Consider the following 23,643-nt stretch of genomic DNA (forward strand, 5'->3'; position numbering starts at 1 on the left):
TTTTTTGAAAGGTGTTGGCCCCCCAACACCTTGAACTTTCAGTTCAACACTTTGAACTAATCTTGAACTTTTTCATACCATTTACCTACTAATTCCACGTCTAGGAGCCTATCTTAAGACAGTATTGATAGATGTTTGTCATAGATGTTTGTTGTCGAAAATTGAAAACTTGAATGTCCAGTTATATGAGAATGGTTGAACAACTTGTTTCTAACACTAAATGAAATACTGTGCAGCTTTTTAAAATAGCATTTATGAAGAGTATATTAGCATGGAAAAACACTGGTTCACATATTTGTCTCTAAAGTATGATTATAACCATCAAAGGGTGATGTGGGAGGAACCTTTGCCCAGGTAGGGCAAAAAAACTGAAAGCAAATGCACTAAATGTTACCATTGGTTATGTTTCGTGATAAGATGGAGGTTGGGAGGATCTGGGTTTTTTCTCGAATTTTCCACGGTTACTTCAGTGAAAAAGCAAGTGAAACATCTATGGGTGGGAGACCTAAGAGAGTGGAACAAAGAACCAGCAGAAGGACTTGGAGCTGTGCGCCCACAGTGATCGTAACTTCACCATCGCCAAGTTTCTGCTCTCTACGTGGGATGCTGCTGATGGGAGTTTGTGAGAATGAGTGTCCTTTTGTGCACAAAGAGAAGTTCTTCTTTCAAGGGCATTAATGGCTTACATTTTACTTGATCACTTACATTTACCACTGTTTCAAGTCATACCGTAGAGGAAAAGAAACATTTTGAATGGCATACATGTTACTTTTCTTTGTCTCTCATAATGTTCTCCTCTCTTTCTTACTATCCAAAAACTATAAATTAGTGTTATAATGACAAGGGTTAACAATGTAAACTACTCTGACCTAAAATATAATTTCAGCCAATAGTAATCACGATTTGGAAGCAGTTTATTGTACTACTTGGAAAGAATACTAATTTCTTAAAGAGGCATTTTTATTAGTCCAAAGAAAGAAAGTCTGATACTCAAGAGTATAATTTAATGTTAGAATCTACTTTTGATACTTTTTTTCAAGTATCCCTTGGCGTTTTAATATGAATAATTTTTATGAATGGGCATCTTGTTTGTTTTAATGATTACTCTGTTACAAGTTATACTATACTACCACTTTTTAACATGTTGACATGACATCCTTTATATAGTAGCACTTGGACTATATAACTAGTTTAAAACATTGTCTTGTTTTTCCTTTCAGATCTCTAAGCAAGAACAGAAAAAAATGGACACACTTGACGGAAGCGTGGCCGACACCTCGTCTCGGTGCAGTGGAGCTCAGGACAGCGGGATTGGCAGTGACAGTGTCAAAATCAGAATCGTGCAAATAGAGCAGCACAGCGGCACCAGTCAGCATCGCATCGCCCGCCCCTCACGCCAGTCATCGATTGTAAAAAATCTAAATTTCATTCCTTTTGACATATTTATTACTGCAAGTAGAATCTCACTCATGACTTATTCCTGCACAGCCTTACCAAAATCCAAATTACAAGAACAGAGCGATAATGAAAAAACAGGCAAGAGTTCACTAAATCCCCCAGAAGATGATTCAGGTGTTGCTAAAGCCAGCGAGGCGTGTATTTCCACAGTGACAGCCGAAGATCTCTTCAGCAGCAGCCTGTCTTTTCCTTCCGGGAAAAAACTAGGGGCCATCTCTCTTGAAAGTCTTCATGCAACCACAAGGTCATCTGCTAGACAGGCGCTTGGCATAACTATCGTTCGGCAGCCTGGACGCAGAGGAACTGGTGATTTGCAGCTCGAACCGTTTTTATACCTTATTGTCTCCCAGCCTTCTTTGCTTCTGAGTTGTCACCACCGAAAGCAGCGAGTGGAAATGACCATTTTCGATGCTGTGCTTAAAGGGGTAGCATCTGATTACAAATGTACAGGTAAGAGCCTTCAGCTTCACTGGAGTGCTAATAACTACTCTTACATATTAAGTTCTGTTCCCAGTTTCAAGATTTGCGCAAACAGAAAACAGCTGGCAGACCAGATAAGGCTTCTTTTCTCTACAGAATATGGAAATTTATAAAGTTCATGTCCCACAGCTGAATCATGTTTAAGTCAGTGTTTGAAATGTACCAAGGGTTAGCCTTCATGTTCTTACCTTGCCTCTGAATGTTCACTTTTTTCTTCAGGACCTAAGTGAAATGTGTCTCTTTCAGAGCTGTAGAAATGCTTAACAGTTTTCGGTGATTGGGAAACAAAGCTTTATTTCATATTAATGGCCTATAGGTATTTTTATCTCATCATCTTGTTATAACAGCTTAATAGTAAATATGTTTGAGAAGGTTTATTAGTAAAATTAGATAATTTAAAGATTGTATACATCTACAACACATTTATTAGTAGTGTTGGCCAACTAGCTCTTTTAACCAGAAAACATCCTAATATATTACAATAATTATATTGAACTATGCAGCTTGTTGCTTGTTGACACTTGGAAAGTGATCAGGGGTTCAGATTTAAGACATAGTGGCTGTTAAGTAACAAAGGCTAATGTAGAGTTAGACATGTGGCCGTGGCCAGAAAGACTGGGGAGGGTGTTGAAAGAGGGTGCTAGCAAGCTCAGTCTAACTCAGCATTTCATTGCTATAGTGTGGTCCCATGTAGCAGATGGAAGGCAGGAGTGAGGCACTTGGAGAATTCATCCCATCTGAAAATAGGCTTGTTCATTCTTGGCATTAGGGAGAACCATTTTACAAAGCTGGCTCCTGGAGAGTAGACGGCAGGTGTGAGGATCAGGATTCAGCCAAGGAGTAAGGCCAAGGGAGCCTTCGCTCTTGCGGACGTGCATGGATGTGCATGGCAGGTCCGCTGCTTTAGAAAGGGCAGCTGGCTAGTGGCGGGGTAGAGTAACCTAGGGTTACCTCCTGGACTGCCTGTTGGCCCTCTTGTCACTGGTGCACGAACTGGCTCACACTGACTTGCAAGAGCCAGTTTTTTAATTTTTAGGAACATGTAAAGACAGTTGTTAAACCACTGGTAGTTTAAATTAGTCACAGTGAGAGTATTCATACCACAGATACTGGGAAATGCTATCAAGCAGCTTTCCTACTCTGAGGGCCAGTTAAACATTTACTGGCAACCACCGCCTCCCTGACTCAAACGTGTTCTCCTTTATGGAGTGCCTACAATATAATGGGTACTGCAGGGGCACTGGAGGCAGGAGTGCTGCTGAGGTTGTTGACGTTATTTGAATCAGTTCCTAGGTCAAAAAATGATGTACTTTCTGTTTAAAAAAAATCCTTGTGTGTAGACCAATATGGAACCCAATTTCAGCAGATGAATCTTAGAAGGTTATAGACCAGACTCAGCATAGGGAATTACATGGGGGAGGAGAAAGGCTTACAGGGTATCTAAGGAGCATCCTTTGCACAGTGTTCTTATGGGTGCCTTTTCTTACACAAAAAGCATCTGCTTGGACATTTACACTATACAAATAGTTACCCATATAAATTAGCATGTTTCTTAAAAGTGCAATTAGCAGTGTGGAGAAATTCATCAGAAAGCAAGTAGTTAGAATATCCTAAAAAAATGCAACTAGCAGTTACTGAGTACACAATCTGTGCCAGGCACTGTACCAACTGCTTTAATTGCATTCTCTCAGCTAATTTCTACCACAACTGTATGGGAAATGTTCCATTCCCATCTTACAGATGAGAGAACTAAAGTTAGAAAAGTTACGTACCTTGTCCAAGATCACAGACATAGCAATGAACAGAGCTAAAATTCAAAGCCAAGATTTGCTGGACTTGAGTCTGGTCTCACAGCCTGTCTGGATCCCAGGAGTTGAGAGAAGAATGTGAACCCGCAGTTCTCTTGGTCGGCCTCCATGGTCCGACTGGTCCCGCTCCAGAGTGTGCAGGTGTTTTGCTGGTGAATTTGTGTGGACCACACAGCACAGCTCTCTTGGTAGTAAGACAAACCTGGGTTCCAGTCCCGACTCTGTCACTTACAAGGTGTCTACCTCTCTCACAGGGCAACTGTGAAATGGAAAAGAGATAATTCATGAAAGCACTTATCAGTGAGTCCAGCAAATAGTAGGCCCTCATAGATGTCTGCTGCTATTGCTTTTACTGTTACTATGCAGTAGAAAGATTGGTCCTGCCATTAATTAGGAGTGTGATCTTAGCCAGTTCATTTCTTTGGGTTTCTGTTTCCTTGTCTGTAAATGTGATGACTATTATAAATATTAAGATCTACTCTAGTTTAAGGTTTTAGCATTCAGGAATTTGGAATTCATCTCACATTTACCTTACAAAAGAAATTTAAACTATACTGCTCTGGCCTCAGAGCAGTTGACCTGTGTAAGCCACTACCCTATCAGATTAAAAGTTACTTTGGCTTGTTTTAGAGATACAAATTTTCTTTTGATATTCTTGTGGAGCACTGAGTTTATTCAGCATTTTAAATACGTAAATTTTATTAAATGTTAATGAAGTTTTTTTCAAAAATAACTGATCCTGGGGGATTTCTGTGTTAAATTGCTTACTTGAATGAATGATTCAAATCCCACTACCAGTTTAGTCATCTAGAAACACTTCATGTAGCACTTTTCTCTGCAGAGAAAGCACTGTTCCAGGTCCAGGATACCTTTGAACCCTGACGTGGTGACCGTGTGTGTAAAAACAAAGAGGAAATGTGAATGGCTGTAATGTTACCATTCATGGGGAGGAGCAGTAAGGTGGGAGTGGCCAGTTTCATTCTGGTCTCTAAAGTGGAGGAGTCATTGCAGTGTCCTCATCAGAAGGACAAAGAGGGGACCACCATGAAGCTAACTTTCTTAGAAAGCTCAAGGAGAAGTTAAAATCGTATGTTAGGAATGAAAGTAACATATTATGTCTTCTGCAGTGTTCATACATCAGGTCCTGAAGTAACATCATTGCATTCATCATCACATTTTATATCGATGAGATAACCACAGGAACTTAAGTCTTGGTCATATCATCAGCCTGTGGTAGAATTGGTTTCGTTTTATGTTGTGTTGTGTAAAGTCACCAAATCTCTGGATGACACTGAGGACTTACCGTACTTTCTCTCTTGACACTAGAATAGATCCTTTTCCACAAGGTAACTCAAGCAGCCGCCAGCCAGTATCGGTTTTAACATATATGTGCATCCCAGTGAGGGCCGTATTTTAGTATGTCAGACATGACTGAGGTCTTCATGGAGATAATGAGTTTTCTTTTTTAAGAGGATAAGAATATTTGATTGTAAAAAAATTCTAGCACACTGTGGCTTGAGATTGTTTACTGTTTTCTCTGCAAGTTATCAACCATTAGTACATGTGCTCATGTTCCTCTGTATGGAAATCATGGGACAAAAAGTAAACAAGTGATTTTTGTTACCCCTTAAAAAGACATGTTTACAGGATAATTTCCCCCCCAAAATCATAATTTGTGTAAATATTATAAAAGACTGTATTAAAAATTCTACTTAACTCATTAATTAATAAAGGAACTAGTAAGAATGTTACAAAAGAATTGGTAGACAGGAGACTGCTACGGCCCTGGTCATCTCTGAGGTTTTGATCCTCTGATTCACTTGGGCCCTAAAATCAGCCAGAGGCACCTGGTCACAGACTTGATTCATTGTTAAAGCATGGCTCGGGGTGATTCTAGAAGAGAGAAATATTGTTCACGTTAAGCTATGAAGATGTGGTCTCATTTGACATTTTCAGCAGACCTCAGTGAACACCCTGAAAGCAAACCCTAAAAATCCTTTGGGCGCTGTAGTGATCCAGTGTGAACGCCCAAGGGGGCTACTCAAAATTAATTATTGTGGTTGTTAGCGCCACACTGACCCTCTTGTCTGGTACCATCGGTGTGACTTCACCTTAGGATGAGCGTGTTATCCCTGTCATGCTTTCACTTGTGCGGTCAGGCAGTCTTCAGGGGGTCAGGCGGGAATATTCGTTCATTCATTCATTCATTCCTTTGAATCCTGGTAGTTTATCAGACATGTTCAAGATGCTAAGGAACCAGTAAGAAGACTCAGTTTCTCTGCCTTCAAGCACCTCTCTTCACTTAATAATCATTATTATTATGACTAATGATGAAAGTTTAGGAGAATATGGGTCTTCGTAACATGGAAGGCTGAGCCAGAGAAGCAGTTTAGGAAAATTTAGTATTATTTGTATGCAACAGTGTAACACAAAACTGCTTCGATACAGAGGAATGAAATAGGACTACTCTTCAAATTATTTTTCTAAATTATTTATAGATTGAGCTCTAGCCGCAATTCAGGATAATTTTTAGTATTCTGTTTAATTTATCTATTTGTTTTGGCTTTTTTCTTTGTAATATATTTTAGTGGTTGCTGTCGGCTTTCCAGTGCACAGGCCATACTCTTTCAGTGTGTTTAGCAGTAACATTCTACCACTTCATCGAAAATGTAGAAGCCTTACGATCATGTATATTGCTTTAGCCTTCCCCACCTACATTATAATTATCATATATACTAATCTGCATGTATTGAAAACCCTACCAAATAAGATTTTGATCTTTGTTTCAATAATGTTATGTATTTGAAAGAACTAAAGAGGAAAAAACTAGTATATTTTATATTTTCTGGGTTTTTACCGTGTCTAGAGCTTTTCCTTCATTCCTCAAGTCCCAGGTTTTCCCCTAGTATATTTTCCCTCAGCATTGAGAACTTTGTTTAGCATTTGTTTTAGAACAGGCCTGCTGGCAACGAATTATTTTAGTTTTCCATGACCTGAGAGTGTTGTTCTGTCTGTCTCACTCCTGACATAGTTTTGCTGGATATAGAATTCTGGGTTGACTTGTCTTCCAATACTTTAGAGATACTGTTCCACTGTCTTCAATCCTCTGTGGTTTCTGAACAGAAATCTATGTTAATGCCTATTATTGTTTCCATATATATAACATGCTGTTTTCTCTATCTGTTTTCAAGATTTTTTCCTTTATTTTTGGTTTTCTGTAGCTTGATTATGATGTGTCTGGGCTTGAGTTTCTTTGAATTTATCCTGTTTGAAGTTCTGGGAGCTTCTTGGCTCTGTAAATGCATGTTCTTTAATTAAGTTCAAGAACTTTTTTGGCTGTTATTTCTTTAAATATTTTTTCTGTGCTAATCTTTCTCCTCTCCTTTTGGGACTCCAGTGTTAAACAATTTTATATTGTCCTGTAGATTGCTGAGACTCCTTTTTTTCTTTTTTTTTTTTTGTCTCTGTTCTTTATATTCAATAATTCTGTTGAATTTCTTAGTTCTAAATTTCCATTTAGTTCTTTTTTTGTAGTTTGTTTCTTTTCTGAGAACTATATTTCCATTCATTTCAAGTATGTTTACCTTTACCCCATGAAACATAGTTATAACACCTGCTAAAGTCTTAAACGCTTGTCACTGCCACTACATCACAGCCACTACCATAGCTGTTGTACACACACACACACACACACACACACACACGGTCACCTTTGGGGCAAAACCAGGAGATAAAAAAGAAAAATAAAAAGCAGCTGGTCTCCCCTCCAGTCTCGAAACCACAGGGGCATCAGTTCCCACACAGGGATTCTGTAAGACCTTTGGCGGTTCTTGTCGTCATGGTGCACCACCACTTAGGACTCCCTAGTCAAAGTAAGAAGGAAAAAGAGGGGAAAAAGAACAAAAGAAAAGGGGAAACTCACCATTGTATGGGTCATATCTGCGAATTGAGGCCCTTCCCAAATCTGCATTGTTCTTGTTTACTTTTCAGAGTCCTTGGGTATTGTTTTGTTTTGTTTTTTCAAGTTTTTAATTGTAAGCACCATGAGAGTTAGGCTGCAGTGAGCTTATTCCAATTTTGGCTGGCACCAGAGATCCTGCAATTTAAAGTAATAAAAATATTTTCTAGTCCATTAGCCAATGCATGGCTTTCTGAGAAACTGAATACAGGATATCCCCCAGAAGTGATACTTTGATATCTTTACATCTATAAGCACAGCTCAGTTTAGTGTATTGTAATGAGTAATTACTGCTCTCAGGGAGTTGTCAGCATTAACTTGATTCTGCCCATGTCACCATTAAATAAAGAATGTGCCCAAATACTCAGAGTGTGGTAGTAGTGTTTTCTCTGTGTCCCTGAGGGATGTCCTTTCACATGTTATACAATCAATGTAGAAGAAGCAATGCTGTGAAACTCATTGTCCTTCACGTCATTTTGCCTTCTCAGCACATGTGACTGACATATATGCATGTATATCAAAAATCCTGAATTAATTACAAGATGCTACTCAGAATAGGGATAAATGGAATCTGTATTTATGCATATGGCTTTATTTATTTTAGAAACCCAAAGTGAAATAAGAATGATAGTAATTGCTTATAATTTTGAGTGATAAAGCCTCATCCCCAGTCTGCACAATTTAGCGGTCTTAAATTATGCCAGCTATACTTGTAAGTGTATATATAGGCTTTGTCTTACTCTCCATAAATTAAAAACTGGCAGATTATTTAAAGACTTATCAACTTGAATTTCTTTCATGACTATTAATAGTAATAACCTGAAGTGATTTTGTATCTATTGAAGTAGATGATACATCTGTGAGTTAGCAGGTTTCTTTTTAAAATGTTAAAATAATATGCCAGCAGCATTTGCCTTGCCCTTCTCACCTGGAGCAACCTCCTACAGAATGAGCTCTTCTGCCAGCACCCTTATATGTAGCAGCTGTATTATTGGCAATTCTCTCTTAAATAAAGATGTATGTAGTTGTTTTTAACATAATCGTATTAGTTGTGTTTATAAATATTTTAAAATTGGTATTTGTTTTGTTTAAGGTAATAGAGTCCAGATTTGAAATTGCCTCATATCTTGACTATGCAGCCCAGGGCAGCCTCAGAAAGTCATTTTTCTTCTTGTTTGTTTGGAGCTTTTTGTTTGTTTTTGAAGAAATGACTATGCCATCTGGTCAATTGTGAAGGAGTTGAACCATTCTGGCGGAATTTAACTAACCCCCATATTTCCTTAGTGCACAGTCAGTCAGTCCAGTATCCTATTACTCATTAATGTGTTCTAGGAACTAACAAACTGATTTGAAAACAATTGCTTCTGCTGTCTTGCAGCTTCTTTACCTTATTAAATTTTTCAAGCGTCAACAAGGCTAAAATACAGAAATTAAAGTTGATTAGAATTTATCATACTAAAAAATCAGGTAATAGCATACTATTATTACCAGTTAGGAGAGAAATATAAGTATTATAAATGGGTCCAATTAAGAGGCAGACATGGAACAGAGCTCAGTAAGAGTTCAAGAAATGGAGTCAGTCAGTCCTGGTTCTAATCGCAGCTCTGCTACCTACAGTTGTGTGATTGTGGGCACGTTATTTCACCTCTCTAAACCTCAGCTCCTGATCTACAGTGTGGTGGTAACACTGATAATAACCTCTCAAGACTGCTGTGAGAATTAAACAATGTGTATGAAGCTCTAAGTGTGTAGCACAGACCTCAGCGAATGTTAATATAATGTTGTTGCTTTTGTCATCGTTGTTAATATCTTCTGACGGATTTTTAAAATAGTGGTTGTAATTGGCCACGAAAAAAAATCACATCATTTTGGTGCAATTATTGCTATTGTGTAGTTTGAAAAATCTCAGTTACAGTAATTGACTTCTTTACCCTTTCATGAATAGGTCTGCAGAAAACGTGCCGAAGACATTTGAGTAAACCAGCAGTTGGAAAATCATAAACTGGCTTCTTACACCTCATAAATCATATCTTGATTTCATTTAGTTATTGTGACTTTAAGAGATGGATTGAATTACATGTCTCTTTAGAATTAAAGGTTTTGCTAATGTCCCTGGAAAGGCTTAGCATTAACCTGTGACTTGAATGTCATAATGATCACAACTTGAACATTTATCTGAAAATTTAGCTGCTGGGAACATTTCTTGCTGACCTATAATGTGAAATGAAATTATTACTTTGACAGGAATCAGCAAGTAAGTAGGTCTATTAAATGAGGGGCACTCCAGTGTATCACTCAGCGAGAGCTGTGCTGAGAAAGTTAAAAAGAAATGGACCAGCCAGTGCAGGAAACTGCTGTGTGGGGAAGGGCATTGAAATGACATCAGTAATTTGTTCTTTTAGTCTTGGCTCTGTTGCTCTTGGCTCTTTGATGCAAATTGTTCCTTATCTCTAAAGTGGGTAAATAATATCTTTTTAATAGTTAAATGGTTTATTCTGAGCTCCAAATTAGACAATATTTGTGAAATGCGTTGGAACTATGAAACGTTATTCAACTGTAAGTTGGGACTCCTGTAATTGTTAGTAATAGAAGGAAGAGCCTAATAGACCTTCCTTTTGGTCATAAGGAAAAGATTAGTGTCCCAGTCCTTTTGACACCCATTTTAACTAATGTTTACTTTAAATGACCAAAAAAAAAAATGAGAGGAATCACTTAAAGCCACTGGTTTAGCTTTAATATTACAGAACCCAGACTTTGCTCAGAGAAGAGAAGAGGCTTACAGCTGGGATTTAGTTGATTTTCCTTGAGTATATAGGACTCCATCTTTTAGTGGACAGCACCCTGTGTTTCCTTGCACTGAATTTTAGTATGTTGTCCTGCAAAACATCTAAAACCTACATTAGAATTTAACCTGAAAACAAGCAAATAGGAAAAAGACCAGGAACATCATGGAGCAGCATAGAAAATAAAGTGAAAAGAACTTATTGAAATGATATTTCATTTATTATCTGCTGGTTTGCATCATTAAGTAGAAAGAATGCACTTCCTTACATGGAAGACTTGATTCTAAAAGCGAGAGCTAGTGGACGCTGATGGTCACACATTCCAGTGGCCACTTTAAGCCTTTCCTCTTCCTCTCAGCTCCAGGCTTAGGATTTCAAACTAGGAAATCTCTACCCCTTCCCGTCACATCTTCAGAGGTGCAAAGGTACAGAGCATGGGGGGAAAGTGCTTATGGAGTTAGCCAAATGCCTGGGCGTCAACAAGGAGATGATGGTGGCTCTTAACTTGCATCAGCGCAATTTAGAATTGGTTTCTTGGTTGGTTTTGCTGTCCTGACATTGAATTGTTACTGTGTTTTATGGATCTAGGTTCTTTCACATTTAACTTTCTACATTGTAGGAGCTATATGGACTTCCATTGCTTCTGTGCCTGCATTTAAAAAAACGAAAAAAAAATATCACCATGAAAACTAAGGCCCATAAAAGAAATCTAGAAAAATATAAGACGTGTCCAGTGGTAAGAAGGTGACTGTTCAAATAACAAATGACACCCCAGGCATCGAGCATTGCTGGAAACAAGCACAGCCATGGCCCCTTGGGAGATTTAACATCGGCTTCATAGATAGGGGCAAATAGATCTAGTAAAATACAGTCTCCCTAGATGCTTTCCTTTAAATTTTATTCACATTCTATAAAGAAACACCTTTGTGTACCTTTGGCTGGGCATAAAAGGGTTAAGCTAAAGGACCATCTAGGAACATCTTGTCAATGAAGTGAGACTGAAGGGAGAAGAGGAGGGACTCTCAGAGCCTTCACCTGCTGCCCTGATTCCTCTTTAGACAGTTTCTTCTTCCCTACTGTGATGAGCTGTTAACTCCACTTGATCTTCCTGGGGGGAGAAAGAAAGAGAGAGAGAGAGAGAGAGAGAGAGGGTGCTCTGTGAAATTGCAGTCCTGATGCACTCACCATGTTATTTTATAAATTATTTTAAAGTGCCATCTCAACTCTATAGGTTGATATACCCAGATACCTTTGGAAAGGGGTCTCTTAACTTCTAGTTAAAAAATGGAAAGGAATCTGCTTTAACTTGCAGATTATTTACTTCCTTTCAGAGTTATTTCCTTTCTGTATGTGAGACAAATATTTCTAAGGGAAAGAAGGTAAGAATATAATTTGATAATTATCAAAACCAAAGTGCAAGGAAGTTGTCAAGTCTATAATTTCTCCTAACCAGTAGTATTAAATAGGGAAGTAAGTTTATTGACTAGATTTACAGACCTCAATAATTATTATGTTAACAATTAAGTATAAACAAGCTTATTAGTTTTAGGATCAAAAAAATGGGTATAATTTTCACTAATGAAAAAAAGCTTTTTAGCCTTAGCTGGTGTAGCTTAGTGGATAGAGCGTGGGCTGTGAACCAAAGGGTTGCCGGTTTGATTCCCAGTCAGGGCACGTGCCTGGGTTGCGAGACCAGGGGGCACACGAGAGGCAACCACACATAGATATTTCTCTCCCTTTCTTTCTCCTTCCCTTCCCCTTTTACTAAACAATAAATAAAATCTTTTGTAAAAAAAGCTTTATTTTCTACTTTTTATTCCTCTTATTTTAGATCAACACTAAAAATATTTTTCAAAATCAAAAGACAAAAACAAAAAACTAGGAAGAGTAGACACTTGAAAGATGCATACAGTCCTATCTTATTTAGAGTTTGAGTGTAAGAAAGAAAATAGTGGCTGTTTACTGCACTGCCACCATGACGTACCCCATGCAAGTCACATTACACATATTATCTAAGACCCCAACAACCCTACAATTTAGTTTATTACCCCCATTTTGGGAACAAAGAAACTGGAACCCAGTGATGTTAAGATTAAATTTACCCACTTCAAGGAGTCAGGACTTATACCCAGATCTATGTGCCTTCAGAGTTCATGTTTTTTTCATTACCCTACATTTAATCCTGTTATAAACTGATATAAACTCTCCTATGGAACAAAGTGTGAGAAAGTTTCATGAAACTAAGTCTGTGTTCAGTAAGTCCTGGGTCAGTGATGGGCTATGTCACAAACCTCTTCCACGTGACAGTATCATATCACCTGCCAGTTGTCCGTCAAGAGTCCATCAAAAGTCACTTAAATGCTGTTTCATAAATATGACAGTGCGCTGGACCTCAGGCCAAAGAGAACCAGTCTTCCTGAGCAGCCACAGGGGCCACTTGGGTTCTGTGGTGGCCTGAGATAGGCCTGGGCTCATTAGCTATGGCAGACCTCAGGATGTTTGTAACCCATAATCACAGGTCATTGAAGATTTTGCAGAAAAGTGAGTGGAATACATAGTCTGTCATTTAAAAAAAGAAAGAAAGAAAGCCAAACAGTAGATCCTTCTGGACTTTCTGGAACTGATAAAATGGAGACAAGTAAATCTTGAGGCTATTTGCAATGCTACATCATACATGCATTAATTTTATGCTTTGAGGAATTTGCAGTGTTTTTATCCTATACTATTAGAAAGAAAACTCATTGCAATATGACATCAAAGAACAAAGCTACTGAAACTTAAATCTGCAATCATAGTTTAGGAAACAATTTTAATTACACATCATCAGTAACGGTACCATTAGCATCAGTAGAATTAGAAATTAAAGCATGATGTAGTTTCAGAAGTTGTTGATACTATTGAGCAGAATTTTGTTATCCAGGATTGTGAGCAGCAACAGGATCACTTTAATACAGCAAGAAGCTAATTAATACCAGGAGTAAGATGACAAACCACTCACTTATTGAAGAAAACATGGTTCTAATGAGGTACAACAAATCCCGATTAATCAGAAGTTTATTTTTCACAGCTTATCCCTCAAATGTCATTTAATAAGATTTTTTCCAGTAACACAAGTGTACAAGAACTCTCCACCATGGGAAAATTTTGTTTCCTTAACATCGCTCCATATTTAAGTAAGCACTCATTTTCTACAGAAATGTGAAAGATAAGAGTATCACGAAAAAAATGAATCTAAGGGTCAAAACCGTTATTTTGACTAAAGATACTTGCATTTTCCACAACAGAAACTTTGCCTAAAACTGCCAGGGAAAAGACTATTGGGCTAACCTCTCTTCCTGCCCTTCCTTAAGCAGCCCACCCGCAGAGGTGTGCGTGAGCAGGAAAGCGGCCAGGAGAAGCAGGCAGAGGCACGGACGACCAGCATGGTCGTGACTGGTAAAAGTAACTGCCAGGGATCGGTGAGGAAGAAATGGTGTCGGTGTAGAGTCTCACTCTAGTTATAAAGCTATAAAGTAGCGCATATTTAGCTTTCAAATGAACAGATTCTCATGGCACTAGGCTTTTAAAAATTCCAACTTATGTATTCATATGGCAAAAGAAATTTAAAACTTTTTCTCTCTATGGTTGGTAACACTTAGAAGTATCTGGTGTAAAAGTAGCTGGACTTCATTATGGATTCAGTGTTATAGCCATCTTAACATGGCAAAATCACCACTGAAATCTGTGGGAAAATGTCTTCTCATTGAGACCTTAGTAAAAATTCAAAGCTATGAAAAAAGAATTATCCTGCCACATAGTAGAACAAAGCAGAGTAATAATAAAGCCTACAAACTCTGTGGCATTCAGCTGTTTTGTATCAGCTTGGAAAACAAAGTTTTAAGTCGAAGGTTGCAAAGAAAATAAACCAGTTTATTTTCAGAGTTTCATTTTGAGTTGGGCACAATGAGTCACATTGTATTTTATGTAATTCAAATGTTAAGCAAAGACATACTTGACTCTGAATATTTGCTAAGGGTTAAAGATAATAACAATAATACACAGCAGTGCAGGTTCAGATTCACAGGAAGACCTTCCAGGCGGTTAAGTGGAGTGCAGGTTTTGTGAAGAAGAGCAAAGTGATCTGCAGGTGCGAAGAATCCAGTCTGAATCTAGTCTCTGTGAAAGCCGCCTGTCTGGCAGTGGACATGAGACTTTCTGAATCTTCTCTTTGGTTGTTTCATATTGGCAGGATATGATGAAGTTTGTTGGGGTTTTTTCTTCTTTGGAGGCCAGGTCAACCTAGAAGAAAAACAAATATTATAACTTGCTCAAGTTATAAAGTTATAATATTTGTTTTTCTTGTTGATTTGTTTTTCTTATTGAACAAGATTTATGGCTATGAGCAGTTTGTAATTTTTCTGACCCATTTCCCACATTCTCTTAATCTCAGTAAGATATGACTTTCTCCTGTGTCTTAGGCTTAGAGATAAATGTGCTCATCAACATCGGGGAGTGTCTATTATTTTTAAAAGCTTCCTGTATTCAAATAAATAGGTGTTTGCAAAGTATGGGAAATAAAACTAACAAAGTCTGAAAGAGCTTCCAGAATGAAACGGTCATCCCTATTAGTCACTCCATGTATATTATACTCACAGGCTCCTTTAATCTTAGTTTATCTGGTGCTTTCCCAGCTATATGGACCCTGAGGAATGTGTAATATAAATGCTATTTTCTAAACCTGATAATGGAATTCAGGAGAAGTTAAATTGAAGACAGTACCGGAAGTCGGGAAGGCATGCCCCTCATCATCTAGACATCAGAGTGTAGAGACTAACTATGACTTGCAAACATGAGCTATTTCTCTGGGACTCTGACATATCTTTCTGCTCCTGCTGCTGCTGCTTCCCATAACCACAGTGACTGCAGGAATATCCAAAGTAGAGATTGTAGCCAAAGCTGGGAAACTAGCCACCAGCCCTGTCATACTTTTAATATTCATCGACCATGCAATGCAATCTCTGTTTTCCTGGATGTTCCTAATTTCAATTGTTCTGTTCTATCAGCTCTATGAGTACGGCTGTACTTTTAAAATGGTTGTGTAGTAATTAACCAATAATATCATTCACCACTAATATTTTGTTGAGTAACAGTCATTGAAATTTTGGCTTCCTTGGATATATTTCTTAAACTTTTATATTTTCTTTATTCCTATTCTGCTTCCTAACTTTTGCCAGTTTGTTTATTTATGTCTAAGTCATATCTCCCTGTGATTATCCTATTGCAGGCTCCTAGGCTGGGTGCCAGATGGGCAGGTGTGCTAACTTCTAATAAAAGAGAGGCAACCTGCATAAGACCCATCTTGTGTATTTGTAAAATCCTCATTCACATAATCAGAATTTGCTGCTTCCCCCATCTGTATAACTTGGTGAAGGTAAAACATCACATAACCTTTGAAATGCTTCTTCCTCTCCCCTTTATTTTAATTTTTATAAATGCTGTGCAGTCCTAATTTTTTTACTTCTGGATAATTTATACTTGCTATATATATGTGCTTTATATGTCCTATATATATGTGCGTGGGATCATCTCAAGATGATCATCCTTCAGAACTTAAAAAAAAGTAGGTATATATGTGTGTGTGTGTATGTATGCAGACAGGATTTTCACCTTTGAATTTCCTAAACTTAATGTCCTGTTTCTCTGTTTTTTTCACTTCACAGGACATTTTGAAGCTCTTCTATATCAGCACATCAGATTCACTTCCTTCTTTTTATTAACAGCATAGTATTCTCTTTTAAGAAGTTATTGGGATGATATTGGTTAATAAGATTGTGTAAGTTTTGAGTGTACAGTGATGTAATACATCATCTGTATATTTCACTGTGTGCTCACCACCCAAAGTTTAGTCTCCTTCATCACCATATAGTTCACCCCCTTAACCCTCTTCAACCTCTCCCTATACCCTTTCCCCTCCAGTAACCACTATACTGTTGTCTGCATCTGAGGGTTTTTTTTGTTTTATTTGTTCATTTGTGGCTTTCTGTTTTATATCCCACATATGCATGAAATCATATTCTTGTTCTTTTCAGTGTGACTTATTTTGCTGAGCATGATCCATGTTGTTGCAAAGGCTAATATTTCATCTTTCCTTATGGCTGAGTAGTGTTCCATTCTGTATGGAACATCTTCTTATCCAATCACCACATCCAATATTCCACATCTTCTTATCCAGTCACCTGTGGACGGACACTGAATAATGCCAGCATAGTATTCTCTGCAGTATTCTCAGTATAGCCATACTTTATTTTAACATTTCTCCACTAAGTTTTATTTTTCCCTCATTTTTAAAATTCAAATGATGCCACCATCAACTTCTTTGAAGATTTACCTATGTATTTTTAAGTATTTCTTTAAAATAGCATCCTACTTTTCATCTTTTCTGACTGATTACAAAGGCACAGGTATTCAGTATTTTGATAGACACTTATTCAGCAATCTTCCCCCCCATGCAAAAATACTATAATTACACTCGTGTCCACCAAACATGGGAGGACCCATTTCTCCTCCATCCCCACAAAAGATATTATCAATGTTTTTAATTTATGCTGATCCTATGAATGGAAATTGTTCTCTTGTTTTCATTTGTGTATGTGCTTGATTAATAGGCTGAGAAGATTTTTTTCTATGACAGTGCTCTCCAGAACGATTGAATAACTAAAAGTAAAACCAAAATCTCATAAATTCTTCAAGAAACTACAGGAAAATATATAAGCACCTAAGAATAAATTTATAAAATAAAAGTTAATAGATTTTTAAGCACATCTATAAAAAAGTATGCATGCAGCAAGCATCGGAATATAGTTAAAAGACAACTGACATAGAGTCAAAACCAGCCAAGAGGAAACATTCGCTGCACGTGGCAAACAAATTTTAACGCCCATAGTATGTAATGAGTGCCTACAAGTTAGCAAGAAAGAGGAACCAACAGAAATATGAATAAGTAAATATTTTGTAGAAGAGAAATCCTAAATGGTCGATAAATGACAAGGGGTATAACCTGCTTTGCTTTTACTACGAACAATATCAAATAACTGTCTTATTATGTCAAAACATAGAGATCTTATTCTTTAAATAATTATACATATTACCATTGTTTATTTAGCATTAATCTGTTGATTGGCATCTAGGTTGTTTTCTACTTTTTGCCATGATTAAGAATTCTGCAATGAGTTTGTGTGTGCTTGCATGTGTATCTGCTACACAGATGTCAATTTTTTTAGTCTTGGCCTATCTGAAAGGTGAAATAGTCTTTATTTTTAAAAGTTAATTAGTTAATTATAAGTGAAACAATTAAAACAAATTATTTAAAATTTTTGTTTGATTATTGCTAATATTTAATATTCTTAATGTTTGTATTTTAAAAGTTTATATACTATTTGTTTTTCTTCACTTATTAATTGCTTATTTATTAATTATCTTCATTTAATAATTGTTTATCCTCTACCCATTTTTCTATTAATATCAATATTGTTTATGTGAACTCTGTCTATTAATGATATCCCTTTTTTGTCATACAAGTTTGGATATCTGATTCCTATAACTTGCTTTACTTATCCTTCTAACTTTTACCTGACAATTTCTTAACACATTGTTGGGAACCGCCCTGACTGGTATCAGAAGCTGAAACCCCCGCCTAGGCTAAGGCTAAGGGAACGCCCTGTGAACCTTAAGCCAGCAAGGAGACAAGGGCTTGTCTCCCTGGCAGGAATGCTGCTTCTGCTGCTTTATTCATAACTGGACCCCAAAAAGCTTGGTCGGTTAGCCAAAGACGGGTAAGATTCCCTACGGGGGAAATGACCTAAGACAGGCACGATCACTTTGGGAGGCCCCCCAAAAGAAGGATTTGGGGGGCTGCAGCAAAAGAGGGTGACGGACCCTCACTCCTCAGCTTTGACATAGCCTGAGTTCTCATCCTTTGGGAGAAAATCTCCTTATTGCCTTAGTTCCCGTGCTAAGCCTGAAACAATGACAGGGTGGTGCAGCTCTGTGCTGAAAAGGGCTGATTCCCTGGGTGATCAGGCCTAAGAAAGAACATGTAAATTACTGTGAAACCTTCTTTGTTTAGAATGCTCTCAGTTGAATGAGAGGGGTCCAAGGAGGAAGTTGATTCCTCAAAGTCTTACAGCTCTTTGACCCCAACTCAATAGACTAGCAGAGTTCCTTGTTTTCTATAGTTCCTTACTTCCCCCTGATAAGTACTGTACTTTACCTGAATTATTATGCAAAATAAGCCCAATAAAAGCAGGTATGGACTGTAAATCAGGGCACTCCCCACTAGGGGGGGGTGGCCATTCTGTCCCTACTTCCCCACAGAAACTAGTTTGTCTCTGTGCATGTTTGTTTGTTTTTTTTCTCGCGTGTTCTTCGGCGAGCCATCCACAGCGTTCCGTGGTCACTGCTGGCCGGTGACCCACGCGCAACAACACATCATATTAATATTTCTACATCAGTTGAATTCATCTCTGTTCATTATTTACTTTATCTCCATCTGTTTTGTCCGTTAAATTATTGTTTTCTTTGTAGATTTTATTTACTTCAAAATGAAGAATTTTATCTCTTCATACAGGCCTGGGACAGTACCACTTACTTTATAATAACAGCATCTTTATGATGGCTACATGGGCAAGGCCCTAGGAATAGACACTCTGGTCCTGGCAGGTTACATAGCTCCTACCAGCTGATTATGGATCCTCCCAGCAACAGACACTTGCCATCCTTTCACCACAGAGAACAGTATAGTGTTACTGTGTAATGGATCTACTATGCATATTCTCACTGCTTTAAATTCACTGATCATATAAAAAGAGAAGAATGCACTAGTTTAGTGTTTGATCTTTACCACATAGATCTAACGTCACGATCAATTGCTTTCAGTATTTTCTTTGAAATCACATAAAGGTTCATATGTGCCAACTTTCATAAGGATCACATGATAAGGTCAGGAAATACAAATTCCAAGGCAGAATTTATATACCCAGTTCACATATGACAGTGATACTATATAACCATATGTTGAATATAATATACTGTATGTAAATGCTATTCTTGAAAGCAATCCAATCAATAAAACCTAAAATAAATAACACTTTAATAACACATTTCAAATCAACTGAAAATGGAATAGATGGACTCCATGGCAAGAACATCCCTATAAAATTGACATTCAGAGGCCATTAAAACACAGAGAGTAAAACAATCTTGAAACTAAAGAAAAACTGTGAATATTTAGAAGTTTTTAAAAAGCCTGCTACACTGTATGCCAAGATGCAGCAGTCGTTTTTATTTAAAGGGCTATTGTAATAAAAACTGGCTTGCTAAACATTAAAAATTCCGTTTGCCATCTGTTTGCTAAAAACTTTTAAAAATATGTACAATATTAACCAGAAAAAAAAGATTTTAAAAATACATGGTATTTAATAGAAAAATTTAAAGCAGAAAAAGTCAAGCTTTAGTTATAATTGAGACTATTAAAAGATTGACCGATTTTTATCATTAAAGGAGGTTATGGGAAAGCTACTGAAGTTAAACTTCAAAAGCCTAGCAGTAAAAAGTGATTGTAATGTCAGTAAAACTCCAAAACAGATCAAATAACCCTTAAGTAGTACTAATCCACTCTTCTTTGAACATGTATATGCTTTTTTTTAAGCTGAAAATGTTACACTTTTTTCTTTGTTTCCAACTTCCCATTTAAAAAAGAAAAAGAAATCCAACTATTCAATTGTTAATGGTCAGCGGCTCAGAGTACAGAAACTTACCTTCACTCAAACATGAAATGAGTTACGATTTGAAATGTCTTTTCCTTTTGGGCCTGGTTCTGGAAAATGTGGTTTTATCCTTCCACTTTGTACAAAGAGCTTCTCTTTCTCTGTACAAGCACATGTGTGTGCAAATGAATATACTGTATGTATACAAATGAATCAGTGAAGGTTACATACAATAATTAACCAAACATTTTTCCCCTTTTTTATCAGCTAAAACTCTTACAACAAATAATACATTTGTGATGTAATTGACATTTTTAACTTTAATTTAAACCTTCAGATCCCGGGAAGACTCTGCCTGAAGCCCTTGACTACTGCACAGTTTGGCTGCAGACGGCGCCTGGAGAAATAGACAGCAAAAGTGGCATTCCACCTTCCCTCATGATGCTACAAATTAAAGACTTTCTTAATGGACCAGGTAAGAAAGTCATAGTTCAAATGTATGTGCCTTTTTTTCATGAGAATATATGAACATGTACATAGGGTCTGTTAGGGATCTTGCCATTCATTGCCAAAAATGAATAGATCATTTGTTTTCTAGGAATGTACTCTTTTTCAGGCTACCCATTGTAGAGATCAAAGGGCAAATGTTAATATGCATTAAAACTTACCTTTAGTTTGACAAAATGTGGTTAACAAGTAAAAAAATAACTGGCTAGAAGCCAAAGACACAAGATTTTATCTCTACCTTTTCTACTAATTAACTGTGTGACCTTAAACAGTTAATCTAATCTCCTATGTACCTTACCTGTAAATGAAGAAAATAAAATAGATCAGTGGGCAGGTGGATGGATGGATGGATGAGATACATGGTATACAACATAAGATAGTGCATATGGATAGGTTTGATTAAATGTACAAATACACTTATTTCAAATGCTTAGCAAAGTAATCAAAATATATTAATACTAAGTTTTAGATAGATACTGATAAAAAAAAAGTATATCGAATGCTTATGTTCTAAGCACTAGTGTTTTACACACTCATATAACCCAAGGAATAGGCATTATAATTATCCCTATTTTATGAATAAAGGAAAGTGATGTAAATTGCCCAAGGTCATAGCAGCAGACGGTCCAATAAAACCCAGGTCTTTTTTTTTTTTTTAATCATTGTTCAAGTACAGTCTTCTCCCTTTTACTCCCATTCCAGCCCACCCACCCACCCCTCCCCACTTCCCTCCCATTACCATCCTCCCCCTAGTTTTTGTCCATGTGTCCTTCAAATTTGTTCCTGTAATCCCTTCCCATTTTCCCCATGAAATTCCTTCTTCTCTCACCTATGGTCACTGTCAGCCTGTCCTTTATTTCAGTGTCTTTGGCTATATTTTGCTTCTTTCTTTGTTTTGTTGTTTAGGTTCTTGGTAAAGGTGAGGTCATATGGTATTTGTCTTTCACTGCCTAGCTTGTTTCGCTTAGCATAATGCTTTCCAGCTCCATCCATGCTGTTGCAAAGGGTGGGAGCTCCTTCTTTCTTTCTGCTGCATAGAATTCCATTGTGTAAATGTACCATACTTTTTTGATCCATTCATTTACTGATGAATACCTAGTTTGCTCCAGCACTTGGCTATTGTAAATTGTGCTGCTATGAACATTGCGGTGCAAAGGTTCTTTTCTATTGGTGTTTTAGGGTTCTTAGAATATAGTCCCAGCAGTGGAATTGCTGGGTCAAAGGCAGATCCATTTTTAGTTTTCTGAGGAAGTTCCATACTGTTTTCCATAGTGGTCGAACCAGTCTGCATTCCCACCAACAGTGTACTAGGGTTTCCTTTTCTCCACAACCTCTCCAACACTTGTTGTTTATTGCTTTGTTTACGATGGCCATTCTGACCGGTGTGAAGTGGTATCTCATTGTGGTTTTAATCTGCATCTTTCTGATAGCTAGCAATATTGAGCATCTCTTCATGTGTCTCTGGATCCTCTGTGTGTCCTCCTTGGAGAAGTGTCTGTTCAAGTCCTTTGCCCATTTTTTAATTGGGTTGCTTGTCTTCTTAGAGTGGAGTCATGTAAGTTCTTTATATATTTTGGAGATTAAGCCCTTGTCTGAGGTATGATTGGCAAATATGTTTTCCCATATGGTTGGTTCTCTTTTTATTTTGATACTGTTTTCTTTAGCTGTGTAGCTTTTTATTTTAATGAGGTCCCATTTGTTTATTCTTTCCTTTATGTCCCTTGCTCTAGGGGACATGTCAGTAAAAAAGTTTCTGCGTGAAATATCTGAGATTTTCCTACCTACGTTCTCCTCTAGGACTTTAATGGTGTCACGAAAACCCAGGTCTTTATGACTCCAAAGACCTCGATTATTTCTGTACTGTACTAATTCTTGTGTAGCTAAAGATTTCTCCTCCCTTTCCCTTACCCTTGTCCTCCTCTTTCTTTTTCTTGTTCTGTTTCTTCCTTCATCTCATGTTCTGCTTCCTCTTCTTTTTATTATTACTTCCTCACCTTAGTGAAATTTTAACTGTTTATTGGGTTGGCCAAAAAGTTCGTGTTTTTTTCCATGAGATTACTCTAGTAGCACTTAGTTGTCTTTACCTTCATTCGAAACACTTTTGTTAGATTGTATTGTGACAGCTGTCATATCAGCATGCATTAAAAAAAACAAAAATTGGTGAATTTTTGTGCAGCCACCTTAATATTGAAGATGGAAGAAAATATGTAACATTTTTGTCATATTATGCTTTATTTAATTTCAAGGAAGGTCAAAATGTAACTGAAATGCATAAAAAGAGTTTTGTACAGGATATGGAGAAGGTGCTGTGACTCACGGAACATGTCGGAAGGGGTTTGCGAAATTTCGTGCTAGAGATTTCTCACCAGACAGTGCTCCATGGTTGGGTAGACCAGTTGAAGTTGATAATGACCAAATCAAATCGAGACATTAATTGAGAACAGTAAATGTTATACCACACAGGTGATAACTGACATACTCAAAATGTCCATATCAGTAAAGCTATTGCTGAAAATGAAAAATGTATCTTTTACCTATTTTGCTATATATAATGCATACTTTTTTGCCAGAATTTTTGAGAGAAAAATAAGGATGCACATTATACATGGGTAGTACCTGAAATACCTTGTGTCTGTTCTTGTGTTTTGTAATTATTTGTTACATAAAATTTCTTCTACTATAATATATTCAAAAACAAATGCTAAAATTCCTTTGTAATACAAAATCAAGTATCTAAATATAAATAAATAAATAAATTTTTGAATTAAAATGAATGATTTTTTTCCTAAATGTTTGGGCCAAAAATGTGGGTGCGCATCATACATGGCAAAATTCATTATTTTTATGGAAAAATCTAAACAGATTCTTTGGCCAACCCAATATTTAACAGAAAATATTACATTTCC

At 37.1% G+C, this 23,643-nt stretch overlaps 1 protein-coding gene across 6 annotated transcripts in view; it reads left to right on the forward strand.

Annotated features, from left to right (window-relative positions):
• Positions 1-23,643, forward strand: part of VPS13B (vacuolar protein sorting 13 homolog B) — a 702,408-nt gene that overhangs the window by 485,596 nt on the left and 193,169 nt on the right. For all 6 annotated transcript variants that reach the window (XM_036031293.1, XM_028534101.2, XM_036031289.1 and 3 more), the window contains 2 exons: positions 1,221-1,908; positions 20,568-20,705. In XM_036031293.1, coding sequence (XP_035887186.1) covers positions 1,221-1,908; positions 20,568-20,705 — 826 coding nt within the window. The remainder of the gene's footprint in view (positions 1-1,220; positions 1,909-20,567; positions 20,706-23,643) is intronic.

The sequence above is a fragment of the Phyllostomus discolor genome, chromosome 7 (genome assembly GCF_004126475.2).
Source record: "Phyllostomus discolor isolate MPI-MPIP mPhyDis1 chromosome 7, mPhyDis1.pri.v3, whole genome shotgun sequence".
Lineage (NCBI taxonomy): Eukaryota > Metazoa > Chordata > Mammalia > Chiroptera > Phyllostomidae > Phyllostomus > Phyllostomus discolor.